We start from the raw sequence: 20,717 nt of genomic DNA on the forward strand, positions 1-20,717 counted from the left end.
GAAAGATACCATGGGTTAAGCATGACATGAATAGTAGCTTTCTGGAGCTTTTTTTTTTTTTAACCTGATTCTTCACAGGCTCACCTCTGGATGGGCGCTGTGAGGGTGTACACGCAGGAAGGCCTGGAGAGTCAGAACTCGGATTCCAGGGATGCCGCATTTTTCGAATTGGGTCGGTTGTACCGTGTTGCCCGGCAATGGCGTTTTCCTCGCGGTTGCGCGTCCCAGTCGCGTACGCAGTGACGCAACCGGCGAGCGGTGACGCCACGCGCAGCGCGGTGCACGCTGGGATATTTAAGTCGTCTCCGCGGCGCGGAGCCGCGATGTCTCCGGCGGCCGCGGCGCCTGGAGGAGGCGAGCGGCGGCGGCCGATAGCGGGTGTCAGGGACGGTCGGGGCCGGGGCTGGGGTTGCGGTGGGGCGGCGCTCCTCGGCTTGTCGCTGCTTGGCCTCGTGTTGTACCTGGTGCCGGCGGCGGCTGCGCTGGCCTGGCTGGCCGTGGGGGCTACCGCGGCCTGGTGGGGACTGAGCCGCGAGCCCCGAGGTTCGCGCGCCTTCTCGCTCGTTCGGAACGCGCGGCGTCAGCGACCACTGCTCGCCTCGCCTCCGGCCAAGTCGGCAGTAAACGGAAATCTCCTAGAGCCGCGGACCCTGCTCCAAAGACCCGACCCCGCTGAACTGCTCCTTGTGGGCAGTTACCAGGGCAAGCCGGGCCCCCCGCAGCCTGCCCCGATTTCGGAGGCCGGGGACCTGCGGGAGAGGCCTGGCAATCGCCCGCCCACCCGCACCTCGCCGCTGGCTCACTCGGCCCATCGCGTTCATCACTTTCCTTCTCCTAACCCCACTCCTCTTCTCCGACCTTCCAGTAGGCCTTCCCACAGGTAAGATACGCTGATCTTTCCCAGCCCCTCCTCTCTGTTGACAGGCTTTGAATTGAGGACTTGATTTTTAAGTCCGGTTTTCTTTCATTAAGTCCAACGTGGGTTCTGTTTCGTCTTGTTCTCTTTAAACATCTTGGTGCATGTCAACCGTCTCCTGCCCCCCCCCCCCCGCCTTAACCTTTGGAATGAGATGCGACGGCGCAGCTGTTCCCTTACTTACAGTTTGTAAAATTGTCTGAATTTTAGCACAGTATAGATTTACTAGAGAATACCTGTTAACACTAACATATCCCTACTTTAGTTGAAAGTATCTTTATATTTGGAGTGTTGTTATATATATAGTATGTTTTAAAATGGAGTGTTGTTATATAGTATGTTTTAAAATACATTTTTTTCTCTGAACCAGTAAGAGAAATTCTATCAGTTTATCAGATAAAGCTGATCAAATGAAAGAGACATTTTCATTTAGTCCCCAAAGCAGAGGGATACATGAGAATACAAAACTTTGGTGAAAATAGTATGTTCTTGATAAGTAAATTTAGTTGAAAAGGTGAACATTTAGGGGTTGAAAAAATATTTGACTTTGGGTGTATATTACTGATGACTTATTGAGAAGATTGGAGGATTCTTGGGAAGTTTCTCCCTTTGTGTCCCTAATATACACTTTTTCCATTGTAGTATTATGATGTTTTCATTGTAAATGTGCGGACAAGGTTTTCAGTTTCTCAAATTGTTCAAGTCTTGTAGGGATGACTGTTAAGCAGCTGCCACTTTCTGTCCTTAGGTGACGTGGTGATAAGTTGGTATAAAAGTTCTGTGTTAGGCCCTGGCCGGTTGGCTCAGTGGTAGAGCGTCAGCCTTGCGTGTGGAAGTCCCGGGTTCGATTTCTGGCCAGGGCACACAGGAGAAGCAACCGTCTGCTTCTCCACCCCTCTTGCTCCCCTTTCTCTCTCTTTCTCACTCTTCCTCTCTGGCAGCCAAGGCTCCATTGATTCCAGCGCATCGCCCCAGGCGCTGAGGATAGCTTCATGGAACCTCTACCTCAGGCACTAAAAATGGCTTCGTTGCGAGCATGGTCCCAAGATCTGTAGAGTGCCCGTCCAAGATGGGGGATGCCAGAGAAATGCCAGTAGGGAAGCATGTGGAAATCTATCTCTTCTCTTCTCACTTGGAAAAAAAAGAAAAAAAAGTTCTGTGTTCTGTGTTGCTTAGAGAAAGCTTTCTGGAAAATATCTGAACCCACATGGTTTTTTAGTCAGTTAAATTTTCTGACATTCTTTTAAGCTTTTTTGGTTCCATAACATGTCTCCTATTCTCCATAGGAATTGTGGGGCTTTATCAAATCGGTTTTTAATAACACCTCGAAGACAATATCCAATTCAGCAAGCCCAGTATTCCTTTCTGGGGGTACTTCCCACAGTGTGTTGGAATGGTTGTCACAAGAAGACTGTGCTATCTCCTCATAATTCCAAAATGGTTTGCAGCCCAGTGACAGTGAGGATTGCTCCTCCTGATAGCAAATTGATTCGTTCTCCAATGTAAGTATTATTGTTGGAAGACTAGGCGCCTCTTTCTGTCCACTTTATTCTATGGTTGTTTTCTGACAAGACCAACTATAAAGCAAAAGAAAAAAAAGAAAGTCCCAGCTTATTTAAATGAGAAATCTCAAATTTTAGTTGTTGAATTATCTTATTTTTTGCCTTGTATTGCTTTTAATTGCTAATGGGATTCATTTTCTGTGAATGTATAAATTACATTTTTGCTTGTTGGTTAGCTTCTGATTTTCAATGAAGTCTATGCTCTATGACATGGTAATTAAAGTATCTTAATGCTAAAATCTTGTCTTTCATTGCAGACCAGAGCAGTTAATAAGCTCAACATTGCCCTCACCAAGTAATGCTCCAGACCCATGTGCAAAGGAGACTGTGTTGAATGCCCTTAAAGAGAGAAGAAAAAGAACAGCAGAGGAGGAAGAACAAATACTCACTGATGGCCAGGAAAATAAAAGAAGGTAACATGCCCAGCAGAGTACTAAAAAAGCTTCCCACATGGACTCCTGTGATTTGTTAAAATACTTTTCTTTTTTTCTTTTTTTTTTTTTTGTATTTTTCTGAAGTTGGAAATTGGGAGGCAGTCAGACAGACTCCCGCATGCACCCAACCAGGACCCACCCGGCATGCCCACCAGGGGGCGATGCTCTGCCCATCTGGGGCATTGCTCTGTTGCAACCAGGGCAATTCTAGCACCTGAGGCAGAGGCCACGGAGCCATCCTCAGCGCCCAGGCCAACTTTGCTCCAATGGAGCCTTGGCTGCAGGAGGGGAAGAGAGAGACAGAGAGGAAGGAGAGGGGAAGGGGTAGAGAAGCAGATGGGTGCTTCTCCTGTGTGCCCTGGCCAGAAATCAAACCCGGGACTCCTGCACGCCAGGCTGACGCTCTACCACTGAGCCATCCGGCCAGGGCCTGTTAAAATACTTTTTATTGCTCCAAAGATACAGAGACCAGCTCCAGTTTGTGACTGATAGGTCCCCTTCTTTGGCTTTCATGGAAAGACCTTAGTAACAGAGGCTTTAATGCTGTTCATTTCAGGTTTAGGCACAAGTGAGATAAATGTTATAATTTACCTTTTCTGTAAGTATTGGGATAAGCCAACAACTATTAGTCATGTTAGCCTCATACCTCTGATATAAATGTGTTAAATTATATTTTTTAGAGTGAATGTTCAAAGGCTTCCCCTCCTAGTCTTGTGTTGTATAGTTACCTGGGTAACCATCAGCTTAAATGTTGTAGTTGTGCTGAAGGAAATGCTTGGCAAAGTAAAGTATGGACTAGAGTATGGTAGATTTATCAGTAATGAGAGTAAAACCAACTTCATTAATTGGTTTTCAATAACAATGAAAATGGAGGAAGAACTATTTTTTGAGCGCATAGCAATAAAGGTTGTAGTCACTAATTAGAATACAAAATTGCTTGGGACCTTCTAAGGAGTTAAGGATTCCACTCTCTTTTAAAAAGAAGAGAGGGAGAGAGTAGAGAAGCATCAATTCATAGTTGCGTCTCTTTAGTTGTTCATTGTTTGCTTCTCATGTGCTTTGACCTGGGGTGCTCTAACCAAGCCAGTGACCCATTGCTCAAGCCAGCGACCTTGGGATTATGTCAATGATCCCATGCTCAGCTGGCACATCTGCACTCAAGCGAGCAACCTTGGGGTTTTGAACCCAGGACCTCAGTGTCCCAAGTTGATGCTTTATCCACTTTGCCACCACTCAACAAATTGAGCAGCCACAATGTGCTAGAGCAGCAGTTCTCAACCTGTGGGTCGCGACCCACAGGTTGAGAACCGCTGTGCTAGAGCCTATTCAGTGTACTATAGATAGGGCAGTGAACAAGACAAAAAGCCTTATAGGACTTGTTGGGGGGAGAGAAACTAAAAGAGAGAGGTATTAAAACAAGATAATTATAGATTGTAAGTATATAGAAAAATTTTAAAATGGTGTTATAACCGAGGGTAATGAGAAGAGGGCTTTTTTATATGAGGCGGTCAAGGAAATGCTCACTCAGGAAATAGTGAACTCTACGCTTGAAAAATAAAATTGTTGTCCCCATTATGTAGACCAGGTTGTTCATATCCTATAGGTTCAGGGTTAGCCATCCTTGATACTTTAACAACAAAATTAAGTAGGGAAATACTAGTCAATGCAAGTATGTTTATGTAACATAGGAAGGTCAGGTTATAGCTAGAGATGTGATTTACAAGCGAACAATTTGAGCTAATGTCATCTAGCTATGCAGAGTGGCAGGAGGCAGGGGGTGTAGAGGTGAGAGAGGAATTAAATATTATTATGGTCCAAGTAGGTTTTTCATGTTCTTCATGGTGGTAGTTTTACTTGACTCTAGTGAACCTATAACTGAGGATTCTGTATTATATTCCCATAATTACAATAAGCAGTGATTATGTACAAGATGCAGAGGCCCTTCTTTTAGGTGAGATGTGAAGTTTTTCCCTTAGACTTGCCAGATTAACCTCTAGGGCAGTGGATTTTATCCGCCAGTCCACAAAAGAGTTAAGCACCCAACAGGGACTCCATTGACCACCATTGGCACAAAATTTCTGATGGATCGGTGGTTGAAAACCACTGCTCTAAAGCACAAAGGGATGTGTGGATTGGCCCCTAAAGGGTTTTTTTGTTTTTCATTTGTGGGTAAGAGGGTGTTAAATTTGGATTGTATTAATTGATATGCTGAATAGTTCAAAAGGTCTTGAAGTAGAGTAAGCCTTCACTTAACGTAGTTGATAGGTTCCTGGAAACTATGACAACATAAAGAAATCAATTTTGCCTGACCTGTGGTGTGGTGCAATGGACAAAAGTGTTGACTGGGAATGCTGAGGTCGTCGGTTTGAAACCCTGGGCTTGCCTGGCCAAGGCACAAATGAGAGTTGGTGCTTCCTGCTCCTCTCCCCCTTCTCTCTCTCTCTTTGTCTCTCTCTGCTCTCTAAAGATGAATAATAAAATCTAAAAAAAAGTCAGAAATTTTACATTTAAGTTCCTGTGGCATCTTATCAATGTTATAATGAAACAATATGGATCTGCTGTATTTTTATACATTCCTTATTGCCAGGACAATCTTTGAATAAATTTACCTTTTGGAATCTTTTTATTTTTTTAAATTTATTTTTTATTTTTTATTTATTCATTTTAGAGAGGAGAGGGAGAGACAGAGAGAGAGAGAGAGAGAGAGAGAGGAGAGACAGAGAGAGAGAAGGGGGGAGGAGCTGGAAGCATCAACTCCCATATGTGCCTTGACCAGGCAAGCCCAGGGTTTCGAACCGGCGACCTCAGCATTTCCAGGTCGACGCTTTATCCACTGCGCCACCACAGGTCAGGCCCTCTTTTTATTTTTTAGGAAGGGAAAGAGATGAGAAGCATTGATTCATAGTTGCGGCACGTTAGTTATTCATTGATTGCTTCTCGTTCATGCCTTGATGGGAGCTCCAGCTGAGCCACTGACCCCTTGCTCAAGCCAGTGACTTTGGGCTCAAGCCAGCGACCTTTGGGCTTAAGCCAGGGACCATGGGATCATGTCACTGATCTCATGTTCAAGCAGGTGACCCCGCACTCAAGCTGGTGAGCCTGCACTCAAGCTGGCAACCTTGGGGTTTCAAACCTGGGACCTCAGCATCCCCTGTTGACTCCATATCCAGTGCACCACCACCAGGTCAGGCTATCTTTTGGGATCTTTGAAATTTGAAGCAATCTTTTTCTTGTTTACCATGGAACTTGTGCTCCATAGAAATAGTGTAAGGTCTCCAAAATATATGAGAATATGCTTTAAGATAAAAAAAAAGTCATTTCATTTAATTGAGAGTTTTTTTATTTATCACAGGCGCCATGATAGTAGTGGAAGTGGACATTCAGCATTTGAGCCCCTGGTAGCCAATGGAGTCCCTGCTTCTTTTGTGCCTAAGTAAGTGAAAATCCATCTGATTGATATATACACTATTTAGAAAAAGGGCATTGTCAAAGTTATTGTCCTTTAGATTTTCCTCTTTGCTTTTTGCATTGCTTATTTGTTCAGATTCAAATCTTTGAAATCAGAGTGAAACACTTGGGTAACTTGTCACAATAACTCTCTTCTATTTCCTTTTAATATTTTTTTCATTAATATCGGATAAAAAGGCTACGAGGGTTTGCAGATATATTTAATAATCAAGTATGTAAACAAAAAGATCACAGAGGTTTGTACAATGGATAAAATGTAACACTGAAATTTAAATGAGTGATAAGTTTCTACATTTGAGTTTAAATACTTTTGAGAAAGAAGTGGATGGGAGGGAAGGTTGCTCAGAAATGTGTGTGAAAAGACTTGGGGTAACTTAGATGTTTAATTTTTGCCAGCAGTATAACATGGCTGCCAAAAAAGCTAATATGCTCCTATTCTGTGCTGATAGAACAAAGACTAGAATGAGTCAGGTAAGTGGTAGTCCTGCTTTCCTTAGTTCTGCTCAGATTGTCCATGGAGCCCTGTGTTTGGTTTGGTGTACTACACTGTGAAACGAGGATGTACACAAACAGAAATTCATTTCAAGTGAAGCAACTAATATGTTAAGGGGTGGTGGTGGTGGTGGCTGAGGGGAGTTCAAAGGTATATAAGTACTAGGCCAGAGGAGAAAAATCTCAATGAGAATAAGGAAATGAGGGCGGGAAGGACAGTGGTCTCCAAAAAGCTGAAGGACTATCAAACAAGAAAAGGAAAACAACTTGCTCAGTATAGCACCAGATCAGATCCATGTGTGAATGTTAGAGGAAATATGTTTTCATCCAATGTAAGAAAAAACTGGATCCACATTTGACATTCATCACTCTAGGAGGTAATGAGTTGTCTGTCTACATTGTAACAGAGGTTAGATGACTATTCTACAAGAAAGATGTACAGAGAATTTCTATTTCAGTTGGAAACAGAAAAAATGGTTGGTTCCTCTTAACTGATTTTTTTAACAGTTTTATTAGGGATAATTGACATGTAATATACTGTATGTTGAAAGTTTATATAGTTTAATAAGTTTTGACATGTATACCCCTTTGAAACCATCACCATAGTCAAGGTAATGAACATAACATCGCCTCCAAAAGTTTCCCAAAGTCCCTTAGTAATATCTCCCTCCGATCCTGCCTTCATCCCCAGGCATTCACTGATCTGCTTTCTGTCACTAGAGATTATTGTATATTTTCTAGAATATTATTTAAGTAGAATCATGCATTTAATTTTGAAAATAATTTGGTTTTCCCTTCTTGACTTTGTCAGGTATTTTCAACTGAATTGTTAACTATAAAATTAAGAGCATTATCCTTTTTTATTCAGTTTACTTAAGAAAGATTTTGTAATTATAGATGAAGGCTTAAAAGAATGTTACCTTCATAAGCACATCTGACTATCTTTCTTCCTTTTATTAGGCCTGGATCTCTGAAAAGAGGTCTCAATTCTCAGAGTGCAGATGACCACTTAAATAAGAGATCCCGTACCTCTTCTGTGAGCTCCATGACGAGCACATACACAGGTGGCATTCCTAGCTCCAGCCGCAATGCCATTACCAGTTCTTACAGTTCTACGCGAGGTTTCTCTCAGGTACATTCTTCTTGTGGATGGCATGGGCAAAGTGGGTTCCCAGCATTAATTAATTGGTCAGTGTTTACTAACCATCTTCTGTCAGATATTGGGATTACCTGTAACTTAACAGAAGATACAAATCCTAGAATAATAATTATAGACCACTGGAACAGACTAGAAAGCCAAAAATGTAAACCAGTTTATATGTGGAAACCTGATAGAGGACAGAGCCATTATTGCACATAAATGGACATAGGATAAAGAATTCAATAAATACGGGGTCACAGGGAGCAGAGGGACAGCTGTCAGAGGGAAGGGGGACAAGGGGATGGGATCAGAGAAGGTGAAGGGATTAGTGAAATTATATATACATAACACACAGATACAGGTAACAGGACAGCAAATCCCAGAGGGAAGGAGGGAGGGGGCAAAGGGGGTTTAATGGGGGACACGGGGGTGAGCGATGAGGGTGTTATATTGAGTGGGACACTTGAATCCATGTTAACACAATAAATTAAAGTTAATTTTAAAAAATGGTAAAAAAAAAGAATTCAGTAAATGGTGTTAATTGGATTGAGAAGGTAGATTGAGTCTGGATTTCATTGAATCATAAAAGAAATTTATACTATGTTGCGAATTTAGTGAAAGTTTTAAAAACAAATGGTTGTAATTCTTTTTTTTAGAAAGATGATGTTACATTCCATAGCCCAGTGAACAGAGCAGACTTTGCTTACCTGGCAGACTTGGGTTCAGTTTTGACTCTGATACTTAGTAGCTATAAGGCCTTGAGCAAGTAAATAACTTAAATACTTTTTCTCATCTCGGAAGAATTGTTGTAAAGATTGGAGGTAATGTTTGAAGAGTTCCTATTACAGTACCTGTCAGTAAAGTGGGTACCCAATTACATAGTACTAGAAAAAAAAATGTGTGGAATAGCCATTATCCCTATTTTTAAAATTTTTTTTGTGTGTGTTAAATTTAAAATGTACACACAAGGAAGGAAAATATGATAAAGTTTCATGTAGCTTCAGTTAATAGCATTCTGTCAGTCCTGTTTCATCAATACCCATCCCCTGCCACCTTTGGTTTTTTTTACTCTTGTGTTTTCAAGTAAATTGTAAACATGTCATTTCACCTGTATATGTACTTCAGTGTGTTTTTAAACTTCCTTAACATTAATAACCACAATACCATTATACCTTTTAAACAATAATAATTATTTAATATCAGTTAATATCATTTCATGGAGGTCCTCAGGTTTGGATAACTATTATCCAAAACTGTCTTTAGTACTTTGTATCAGGGACCAAAAATCAATTCATTACATTTGACTCGTGTCTTTTAGGCTCTTTTAATTTATAATATTACTTTTGAAAAAACTAGATCATTTTGTTCTATAGAAGCCCCCAAATTCTGGATTTAGTTTGTATTATCACTGTGTCATTTTTACTTGTACTCTATCTTGTTTTCCTTGTAAATGAGTAGTTGGATCCTGAGGCTTGATTAGATTCAAATTCAATTATAGCAGAATATTGCATAGATGATACTGTCACTTGCATTGCATCACATCAGGAGCACATGCTGTCTCCCTTTTGTGGTGTTAATATTGATCACTAGATTCAGGTGTTGTTCATCTGATAATTTCATTTTAATTTTTGAATGAGCTTTTAATCTGAAAATTTTATCAGGCATACATCATTTTGCCTAGGTCCATTATTTTATTAGGTTCCAGAATGGTGATATTATAATTCTATCTTTTCCTCTACATTTATTAACTGAAATTTTATGTAAAAGAACATGCTCTACTCAATGGTTGGCAAACTCATTAGTCAACAGAGCCAAATATCAACAGTACAATGATTGAAATTTCTTTTGAGAGCCAAATTTTTTAAACTTAAACTATATAGTAGGTACATTCCTTATCGAGGTAGCTCCTGCACATGGTATTTTGTGGAAGAGCCACATGTGGCTCGTGAGCCACAGTTTGCCGACCACTGCCCTAACAATGATGGGATAAGAAGACATTGATGCCATAGCTAACTCCAGAGGTGGCCAGTGATGTTTTTGCTGTTATTATCTTTATGAACGTATGAATTTTTGTAAGCATTTCACGATCCTCAATACATTGTAGTTATTCCTTTTGGTGCACAAAGTTTTTTGGCTTTGACCAGCAGGAGCCCTTTCAAATCGGCTCTTGTATCCTTTCATTTTGATCCCAGGAGTCGTTGATAGCTTCATTGCTTTTTGGCCAAAAACAAATCCATCTTGTACATTTCTAGCCCAGATTGAAGTTGGCTATTCTTCAGGTAGTCTTGTTTTTTTTAAGATTTCAAATTCAGATTTAGGATTACAGTGTTTTGGATAATTTTTTTGGTTTAGTATTTTTACGTGCAAAAATGTTGGTTCATAATTACTTATTTGATTGATCCTAGTACTTATAATTATCAGTCATTATTAACAGTAAGACTTAATGTAATCAGCTTAGGAATTATTAGTGGTTTATTTTGTTATTAATATATATCCCTCAATGGATACTGGCAATATACAGTCAAAATAATGTGTTTTAAAGTAATATGAACTAATTGTTCTCAGTTAGTTACAACATCAACTTGATATATATAGTTGATTCTTGAATAACATGGGGGCTAGAAATGCAAAACCCTACATAGTTGAAAAATCCACATATAACTTTAGTCAGCCCTCCACGTCTGCAGAAAATATACTATCTTGAATCTGCAGATACAAATTGCAGATACAGAGGACTCATTATACCTTCATTTTCTGAAAATATATAGGCCCTGACCAGTTGACTCAGTTGTAGAGCATCCACCTAGCATGTAGATGTCCTAGGTTCGATTCCTGGTCAGGGCACATAGGAGAAGTGACCATTTGCTTCTCCACCCTCCCACCCCCCTCTTTGTTTCCTGCAGCCATGGCTCTATTGGTTCGAGCAAGTTGGCCCTGGGCACCGAGGATGGTTCTGTGGATCATCAGGCACTAAAAGTAATTCAGTTGCTAAGCAGTGAGCAGTGGCCCTAGAAGGGCAGATCATTGCCTGGTAGGGGGATTTCCAGGTGAATCCTGGTGGGGGCACATGGAGGAGTCTGCCTCCCCGTTCACTTAAAAAAAAACAAAAAGAAAAGGATATACAGGGGTTCCTCAGGTTAGGACAGTCTTGACATACAACGTTTCTAGTTTACAATGCCCACTCCCATAAAAACTTTAAAAAATTGAGACGTGAGTGTTTTGGCTTATGCCTTTAGCGTCGTACTTATGGACTACGTGGGCAAGCTATTGTAGTTTGGTTGTATGTGGCAGAAGAATACTCAGTATTTTTCTGTGGCTTGTGTTTTTATGTTCTAGATTATGATTTTACAAATATGTTAGGGTAGGTAAGTGTCTTAGGCTCAGGTGTGTTTCGACTTACACCAAAATTTGGCTTATGCCATTGTTGTAGGAACAGAACTTGGTTGTAACCCAAGGAACCCCTGTATATAAGCCTGACCAGGCGGTGGTGCAGTGGATGGTGTTGGCCTGGGATGCTGAGGACCCAGGTTCAAAACCCTGAGGTCACTGGCTTGAGTGCAGGGTTGTCAGCTTGAGCACGGGGTCACTGGGTCTGCTGGAGCTCTCCTGGTCAAGGCACATATGAGAAAGCAATCAAGGAACAATTAAGGTGCCACAACTATGAGTTGATGTTTCTCATCTCTCTCTCTCTTTCTCTCTCTCTCTTTGTGTTTCTGTATGTATGCGTGTGTGTTTGTGTCTTGCCAAAAAAAAAAGAAAGAAAATATGTAAGTGTAACTGCACAGTTCAAACTGTAGTAAAGTTGTTCAAGGGTCAGCTGTTTTGATATGCTTTCATTTTTTAGGTATTTCTTCTTAACAGGTAAGGAATAGTATTTAATTTGTGCCTCTTAAGAGTAAGTTTGAGTAGCTTTTCATATATTAGAGAAACACATTCCAAATAAACTAAAGATTTAAATGTAAAATAGAAATCGTATAAAGCATTTGTAAAAACAGGCTTCTCACACATTGCTGGTGGGAGTGTCATTTGGTACAATTCTCTAGAACGGGTCCAGAACCTATGGCTTGCGATGTGGCTCTTGATGGCTGCATCTGGCTCGCAGACAAATCTTTAATAAAAAAAATAATAATGTTAAAAATATAAAGCATTCTCATGTATTACAATCCATTCATTTCCTACCTCTCATGTTCATGGTTGAGGGTGGCTGGAGCCAATCACAGCTGTCCTCTGGGACAACACCAAATTTTTATTGGATAATGCATAAGGTACACGGGTCGTTGTATGGCTCTCACGGAATTACATATTAAAATAATGTGGTGTTCATGACTCTCTCAGCCAAAAAGGTGCCCGACCCCTGCTCTAGAGGGTATTGTGGCAGTAGTTATCAACATCTGCAATACACATGCTCTTTGATCCAGCAGGTTACTTTTAGGAATTAATCCTACTCAAAGACATGTACAAGGATGTTGATTTTAACAGCATTTTAATACCAGAAGCTTGCAAACAATGTATTTGTACATTTTCAGGGGGTAGACTGAATAATTTACAGTATTTCCATAAGTTTAAATACTTTGTAAATATTAAAAAGAATAAAGCAGCTTAACAGGCACTTACATGAATGGTCTCAAAAATATATTTACAGCCTGACCAGGCAGTGACTCAGTGGATAGAGTGTCGGACTGGGACACTGAGGACCCAGGTTTGAAACCCTGAGGTCGCCAGCTTGAGTGTGGGCTCATTTGGTTTGAGCAAGGGGTCACTCAGTCTACTGCAGCCCCTCAGTCAAGGCACATATGAGAAAGCAATCAATGAACAACTAAGGTGCCACAACTAGGAGTTGATGTTTCTCATCTGTCTCCCTGTCTGTCCCTCTCTCTGTCTCTCTGTCTCTGTCACACATACACACACACACAAAAATACATATATATATATATGTTGTTTTTTTTACAAAAAGCAAGGTACAGAACTCTGTAGTGTCCTCTATCAGTTGTGCTGCTGTTTCTTTAATCTTTTAATATGCATAGAATAATTCTGACAGGGTATATTAGAAACTTGTAATAAGCTATTGAGATAGGAGGGAAACTTACTTTTTACTATATACTCTATTTGTTGGAATTTGTAACATGTTCTACAAGTATTACCTTTCCTGGTTTCAAAAAATGTTTTAGTTATAGCTGTTAAATAAAAAGTAAGATTTCCCTGTTCTGACTATTCCTGTCCTCATCCCATCTCCATGCCTATTACCTATTATTAACAGTGATACTTTGTGTGCAAACAGATATTTACTCTTTTGCATCTTTTTAAATCATATATTTTGTAAATTCCATGTCATGTAATCTATCTCTTTTTTTAATGGCTTTTTTTAGTAGAGTATTATGTACAGGAAAATAAATTCATATGTACAGCTCCATGTAGCCACCATCCATGTCAATTAATAAATCATTTTCTACACCCCAGAAGCCCCTCTTTTACCTACTCCCAATCACTGCTCCTTCCCTTCTTTATTACTGAACTTTATATTGTTTTCTGTTTTTGTACTTTATATAAGGGACACATATGATATGATTTTTATGTGTGTTTGGCTTCCTTCACTCAATATATTACTTGTGAGGTTCATCCATGTTTGTAGCATAGGTCTTTTACTTTCATTGCTCTATAGCAGGGGTCGGAAACCTTTTTGGCTGATAGAGCCATGAACACCACATATTTTAAAATGTAATTTTATGAGAGCCATAAAATACCTGTGTACCTTACACATTATCCAATAAAAATTTGGTGTTGTCCCAGAGGACAGCTGTGATTGGCTCCAGCCACCTGCAACCATGAACATGAGCAGTAGGAAATGAATGGATTGTAATACATGAAAATGTTTTTTATATATATATATATATATATATATATATATATATATTTTTTTTTTTTTTTTTTTTTTTTTTTTTTTGTATTTTTCTGAAGCTGGAAACGGGGAGAGACAGTCAGACAGACTCCCACATGCGCCCGACCGGGATCCACCCAGCACGCCCACCAGGGGCGACGCTCTGCCCACCAGGGGGCAATGCTCTGCCCCTCCGGGGCGTCGCTCTGCCGCGACCAGAGCCACTCCAGCGCCTGGGGCAGAGGCCAAGGAGCCATCCCCAGCGCCCAGGCCATCTTTGCTCCAACGGAGCCTCGGCTGCGGGAGGGGAAGAGAGAGACAGAGAGGAAGGAGGGGGTGGGGGTGGAGAAGCAAATGGGCGCTTCTCCTATGTGCCCTGGCCGGGAATCGAACCCGGGTCCCCCGCACGCCAGGCCGACGCTCCACCGCTGAGCCAATTGGCCAGGGCCATGTTTTATATTTTTAACATTATTTTTTTTATTAAAGATTTGTCTGCGAGCCAGATGCAGCCATCAAAAGAGCCACATCTGGCTCGCGAGCCGTAGGTTCCCGACCCCTACTATACAGGGATCCTTGGGTTATGACACAATTTCATTCCTACAACAGTGATGTAAGCCGACTTTTGGTGTAAGTCTAAACACACCCTATCCTAAGTCGCTTACCTACCCTAACACAGTTGTAAAATCATAATCTAGAACATAATAACACAAGTAAGCCACAGAAAAATACTGAATATTCTTCCACCACATGCAACCAAACTAACTTGCCCACGTAGTCCATTAATATGACAGTAATGACAGAAGCCAAAACACATCTCAATTTTTTAAAGTTTTTATAGGAGTGAGCACCGTAAACTTAAAACATCATATGTCAAGACTAACGTAACCCAAGGGCCCTCTGTATGCTGTTTTGTGGGGGGGGTTCTTTGCAAAAGAAAGAGAGAAAGGAAGGCAGAGATATGAGAAGCATAAACTTATAATTGTGGTATTTTTAGTTGTTCATTGATTGCTTCTCATACGTGCCTTGACTGGGAGATTGAAGCAAGCTCATGGACCCTGGGCTCAAGCCAGCGACCTTGGGATCATGTCATTGAGCCCGCACTCAAGCTGACAACCTCAGGGTTTCAAAACCTGGGACCTCAGCATCCCAGGTCAATGCTCTATCCACTGCACCACTCCCGGTCACATTTATTGAAAGGACCATTCTTTCCCTGATGCTCTACAACACCACCTTTGTCATGCTGTATACCATATAGATGCGGATGTATTTCTAGATTCTATTCTGTTTCCTTGATCTGTTTTTCTACTCTATTCCTATCCAGTTTGTGCTACGCAGTCTCTTAAGTTTTGATATCTAGTAGAATAAGTTATCCAACTTTTCATTTCTCTTATTTCTCTTCAGAATCTTGGATCTTGGCTCTTTGCATATCTATATAATTTTAGAACCAACTTGTCAATTTCCACCAAAAAAATACTTGTGGAGATACTGATTGTGATTGCCTTTAAGCTCCCGGTTAGTGTATCCTTCATTTATTTACATTTGCTTTAACTTCTTAGTGTAGTAGTTTTATGTATCTTTTTAAAATTTATTCCTAGGTATATGTTTCTTCTGTTTTCTAGTTTACTAATTTCCTTCAGCTTTGTGGAATCTGCTATTTGACCCTGTCCATTGCATTCTTTTTAAATTAAATTTATTAGGGTAATATTGGTTAATAGCATTATGTAAGTTTCAGGTATACAACTTCATAGTACATCTATATATTTCCGTTCGTGCTCGCCATCCAAAGTCTAGTTTTCTTCTGTCACCATGTATTTGACCCCCTTTACCCTGTTCATACTGCCCCCACTCCCTTTCTGCTTAGGTAACCACAGTACTGTTGTCTGTCAGCCTGAGTTTGTTTTGTTCTTTTGTTGCTTTTTGTTTTATATCCCACATGTGAGTGAAATCATGTGGTTCTTGTCCTTCTCTATCTGATTTATTTCACTTAGCATGATACTGAAGATGCTCTATATTGTTGCAAATGGCAGTATGTCATCTTTTTCATGGTTGAGTAGTATTTCCTTGTAGTATGTACCACATCTGTATGTCTTCTTCAGGTTCAACAGTGGCTTACAGTTTTTTTGTATATAGGTTCTTCACTTCCTTTAAGTTTACTCTTAGGTTTTTGAAACTATAAATTGGATTGTTTTCTTATATTTTGTTGTTAATATATAGGAACACAGCAGATTTTTGTATTTTGATTTTGTATTCTGCAATTTTACTGTATTTATTTCTAATAATCTTTGGATGGAATATTTAGGGGTTTTTGTATACAGAATCCTGTCATCTACAAATAGTGACAAATGTACTTCTTTGTTACCTATTTGGATGCTTTGTAATTTTTTCTTGCCTGATTGCTCTGTCTAGAACTTTTAGTACTATGTTGAATAACAGTGGTGAAAGTGGGCATCCTTGTCTTGTTCTTGATCTTAGAGGAAGAGCTTTTATTTATTCATTGATTATATTAGCTGAAAGTTTGCCATATATGGCCCTTACCATGTTAGGTATTTTTCTTCTATTTCCACTTTATTGAGTGTTCTTTATCATAAATGGGTGTTGTATCTTGTCATGTTTTTTCTGTTATCTATTGATATGATCATATGAGTTTTATCCTTCATTTAGTTGTGATGTGTCACATCAACTGATTTGCATATATTGAGCTATCCTTGTGTCTCTGGAATGAACCCCATTTGAATGTGTTGTATTTTCTTTTTTATGTATTATTGTATTTGATTTGGTGGTATTTTGTTTAGCATTTTTTAAAATTTAAGTGAAAGGCAGGGAGGCAGAAACAGACTCCTGCATGTGTCTAACTAGTATCCACCCGGCAAGCCTCTTACAGGGCGATGCTCTGCCTGTCTGGGCCACTGCTCCATTGCTCAGTAACTGAGCTATTTTAGTGTCTGCTGTGAGGCCATGGAGCCATCCTCAGTGCCTGGGGCCAACTTTGCTCGAACCATTGGAACCATGGCTGTGGAAGAGGAAGAGAGAAGGGGATGGGGAAGGGGTAGAGAAGCAGATGGTCGCTTCTCCTGTGTTCCCTGACTGAGAATCAAACCTAGCACCTCCACACACTGGGCTAACACTCTACCACTGAGCCAACTGGCCAGGGCCTTGTTTAGCATTTTCGCATCTATGTTCATCAGATGTATTGGTCTGTTATTTTCTTTTTGCGCGTGTGTTGTCCTTGACTGGTTTTGATATTAGGATAATGTGGCCCTTGTGAAATGAGTTAGAAAATATTCCCTCTTCAATTTTTTGGAAGAGTTTGAGAAGGATGGATATTAAATCTTCTTTGAATATTTGTCCAAATTACTAGTAAAGCTGTCCAGTCCTGGACTTTTTGTGGGAGGGTGGTTAACGTCTGTTTCAGTTTTCTTACTGTTCAATCCATTTAGGTTTTCCAATTCTTCATGATTCAGTCTAGGAAGATTATATATTACTAAGAAGTCCATTTCTTCTAGATGATCAAATTTGTTAGTGTAGTCTTTCATAGCATTGTTGAATAATCCTTTGTATTTCTGTGGTGTGTGTTGTAACTTCTCTTTCATTTCAGATTTTGAGTGGTTTTCTTTTTCTAAGTGAAACTAGCCAGAGACTTGTCAATTTTATTTATATTTTCAAAGAACAAGCTCTTTGTTTCACTGATTTTTTTCTGTTGTCTTTTTGTTTTCTATTTGACTCAATTTGACTCTAATTTGTATATCATTCTATGCTTTTTGGGCTTTGTTCCTCTTTCTCTAGTTTTTTAAGATATCATGTTAGATTGTATATTTGAGACTTTTCTTGTTTCTTGAGGTAGGCCTGTAATGCTATAAGCTTCCCTCTTAGATCTACTTTAGGTATATTCCCCCAATTTTTTTTAAGTGAAAGGGGGGGAGATAATGAGACAGACTTCCACATGTGCCTCAACTGGGTTCCACCCAGCAACTACTGTCTTGGGCTAGTGCTGGAATCAGTCAAGCTATTTTTAGTGCCTGAGTCTGACATACTCAGACCAAATGAGCTATCCTCAGTGCCCGGAGCCAATGCTCAAACCAGTCAAGCCACTGGCCATACATATAAGGGAAAAAAGAGGGAGTGGGAAGGGGAGAGAAGCAGGTGGTCACTTCTCTTGTATGTCCTGATTGTGAATCAAACTTGGACGTCCATATACCAAGCTGAAGCTTGATCCACTGAACCAACCAGCCAGAGCCCATCCCCCAAATTTTGATATGTCATTCTGTCATTGTTATTTGTCTCTATGTATCTTTTTTTTAATGTTTATTGTATTGACTTTAGAGAGCAAGAGAGAGACAGGAACATTGATCTGCTCCTATATGTGCCCTAACTGGAAATTGAACCAGCAACCTCAGCACTTTGGAACAATGCTCTAACCAACTGAGCTATGTAGCCAGGGCTCTATGTGTATGATCTCTTATTTCTTCTTGACCTAGTATGTTCAATAGCATGCTGTTTGATCTCCGTGTATTTGTTGTATTCTAGCTTTCTTCTTGTAGTTAATTTCCAGTTGCATATCGTTGTATTTGGAAATGTGCTTGGTGTTATTTCTATCTTCTTAAATTTATTGAGACTGCTTTCATGCCCCAACATATCTGTCCTTGAGAATGTTATGTGTTTACTTGAGAAGAATGTGTATTTGATTGTTTTAGGATCGAAAGCTTTGTAAATATTATGTCCATTTGGTTTAATGCACCATTTAAGGCCAATATTTCCTTACTGACTTTCCATTTTAGATGATCTATCCATTGCTGTCAATGAGGTATTCAGGTTTCCTACTATAACTGTATTTTTGTTTCTCCCTTCAGGTTCATTAATAATTGCTTTATATATTTTGGTGCTCCCAGGTTGGCTGTGTACATATTGATGTGTTATGTCTTCTTGAAGACTTATCCCCTTTTTCATTATAAATCTTGTTACTTTTTTATCTTGAAATCTATTTTGTCTGTTTTAAGTATAACTTTACCTTCTTTTCTCTGAATGCCATTTCCTTGGAGTATCATCTTCCACGCCTTCACTTTGAACCTGTGTTTGCCTTTGTAGATAGATGAGATGGATCTCCTGAAGGCAACATATAGTTAATTGGGTCTTGTTTTTTAACCCATTTTGCTGCTTTGTGCCTTTGGTTTGGTGAGTTCAGTCCATTTACATTTAGGGTGATTACTGATATTTGAAGACTATTATAGCCATTTTGTCTTTTGTTTTCTGGTTGCTCTGTATCTCCATTATTTCTTTTCCCTTGTGTGTCTGCTATTTTAGTTTGGTGGTGGTTTACGATTTTTTCCCCGTTTCCTCTTTTGTTGTTACATGACTTAGCTCTAGATTTTTGTTTTTTGGTTACCATTAGGTTTACGTTAAAAAATGTTTCACATATACAGTAGTTCTTTTCCTTCTGATTGCATTTTATCTTTATTCACCTGTGCAGGTTCAGTCCCTTCCCCCTCTCTTTATGCCGTGTGTTCATATCCCAATTGCAGAAGTTAGTCTTTTTCAATGACTTTTCTCCCTTTAATCTTTTTTTTTTTTTTTTTACAGAGAGAGAGTCAGAGAGAGGGATAGACAGGGACAGACAGACAAGAACGGAGAGATGAGAAGCATCAATCATTAGTTTTTCGTTGTGCATTGTGACACCTTAGTTGTTCATTGATTGCTTTCTCATATGTGCCTTGACTGGGAGGCTACAGCAGAGCAAGTGACCCCTTGCTCAAGCCAGCGACTTTGGGCTTCAAGCCAGCGACCCTTGGGCTCAAGCTGGTGAGCCCGTGCTCAAGCTGGCGATCTCAGAGTTTTGAACCTGGGTCCTCTGCGTCCCGGTCCGATGCTCTATTCATTGCGCCACCACCTGGTCAGGCTCTTTTGTGTCTGGCATAGAAAGTTGTTTTCTTCCCTATGTTATTTAACAATTCATCTATTGTTTTCTAGTTCTTTTGTTAAACTTTTTTACATGTAAATTGTTATTACATCTGGATTATGTGTGCAGGTATACTCTATGGAGTAAAGATATAACATTTTCCCCCCTAAGTGTTGAACCCAGGTTGACTTCAACCTTAGCAAACCATTAAAACCACTTTGGCACTTTGTTAAAAACACAAGATGTGAGGCTTCCGCCTTTTTTTTTTTTTCAGATGACTGTCCTTTCTTGTTTTTCACCTGAGAGTAACATTAAAAAAACCATTATTTTTTTTTTTTTTTAATTTTTATTTATTCATTTTAGAGAGGAGAGAGAGAGAGAGAGAGGAGAGAGAGACAGAGAGAGAGAGAAGGGGGGAGGAGCTGGAAGCATCAACTCCCATATGTGCCTTGACCAGGCAAGCCCAGGGTTTCGAACTGGCGACCTCAACATTTCCAGGTCGACGCTTTATCCACTGCGCCAGCACAGGTCAGGCCAAAAAAACCATTATTGATTTTAGCATTTTGCTCAAAGTCATTCTGAGCCTTGGGTTTCCTGATATTAGTCTTCCTTAGGGAACAGTTCTGCTGTTTTACCACCTAGCTTTGATTTTTAAATCTTTTTCTTTTTTTTGAACTTTAATTAAGCACTCTTGTCTCCCTGTTTGTGCTTACTGATGCAGAGTAAGAAATCACTAGAAGCCTGACCTGTGGTGGCGCAGTGGATAAAGTGTTGACCTGAAACGCTGAGGTCGCTGGTTTGAAACCCTGGGCTTGCATGGTCAAGGCACATTTGGGAGTTGTTACTTCGTGCTCCTACCCCTGCTCTTTCTCTTTCTCTCTCCTCTCTCTCTGAAAATGAATAAAAATCTAAAAAAAATAAGCTTCTCAGTAGGAAAAA

The 20,717-nt window shown here is 40.0% G+C and overlaps 1 protein-coding gene across 1 annotated transcript in view; it reads left to right on the forward strand.

Annotated features, from left to right (window-relative positions):
* Positions 1 to 317: 317 nt before the first annotated feature.
* The window catches only part of POM121C (POM121 transmembrane nucleoporin C), a 32,082-nt gene continuing 11,682 nt past the window's right edge, over positions 318 to 20,717 (forward strand). The window contains exons 1-5 of the mRNA XM_066382368.1: positions 318 to 880; positions 2,203 to 2,418; positions 2,736 to 2,891; positions 6,265 to 6,345; positions 7,833 to 8,004. Of these exons, the coding sequence (XP_066238465.1) occupies positions 324 to 880; positions 2,203 to 2,418; positions 2,736 to 2,891; positions 6,265 to 6,345; positions 7,833 to 8,004 (1,182 nt within the window). The 5' untranslated portion in view covers positions 318 to 323. The remainder of the gene's footprint in view (positions 881 to 2,202; positions 2,419 to 2,735; positions 2,892 to 6,264; positions 6,346 to 7,832; positions 8,005 to 20,717) is intronic.

This window comes from Saccopteryx leptura, chromosome 4 (genome assembly GCF_036850995.1).
Source record: "Saccopteryx leptura isolate mSacLep1 chromosome 4, mSacLep1_pri_phased_curated, whole genome shotgun sequence".
Lineage (NCBI taxonomy): Eukaryota > Metazoa > Chordata > Mammalia > Chiroptera > Emballonuridae > Saccopteryx > Saccopteryx leptura.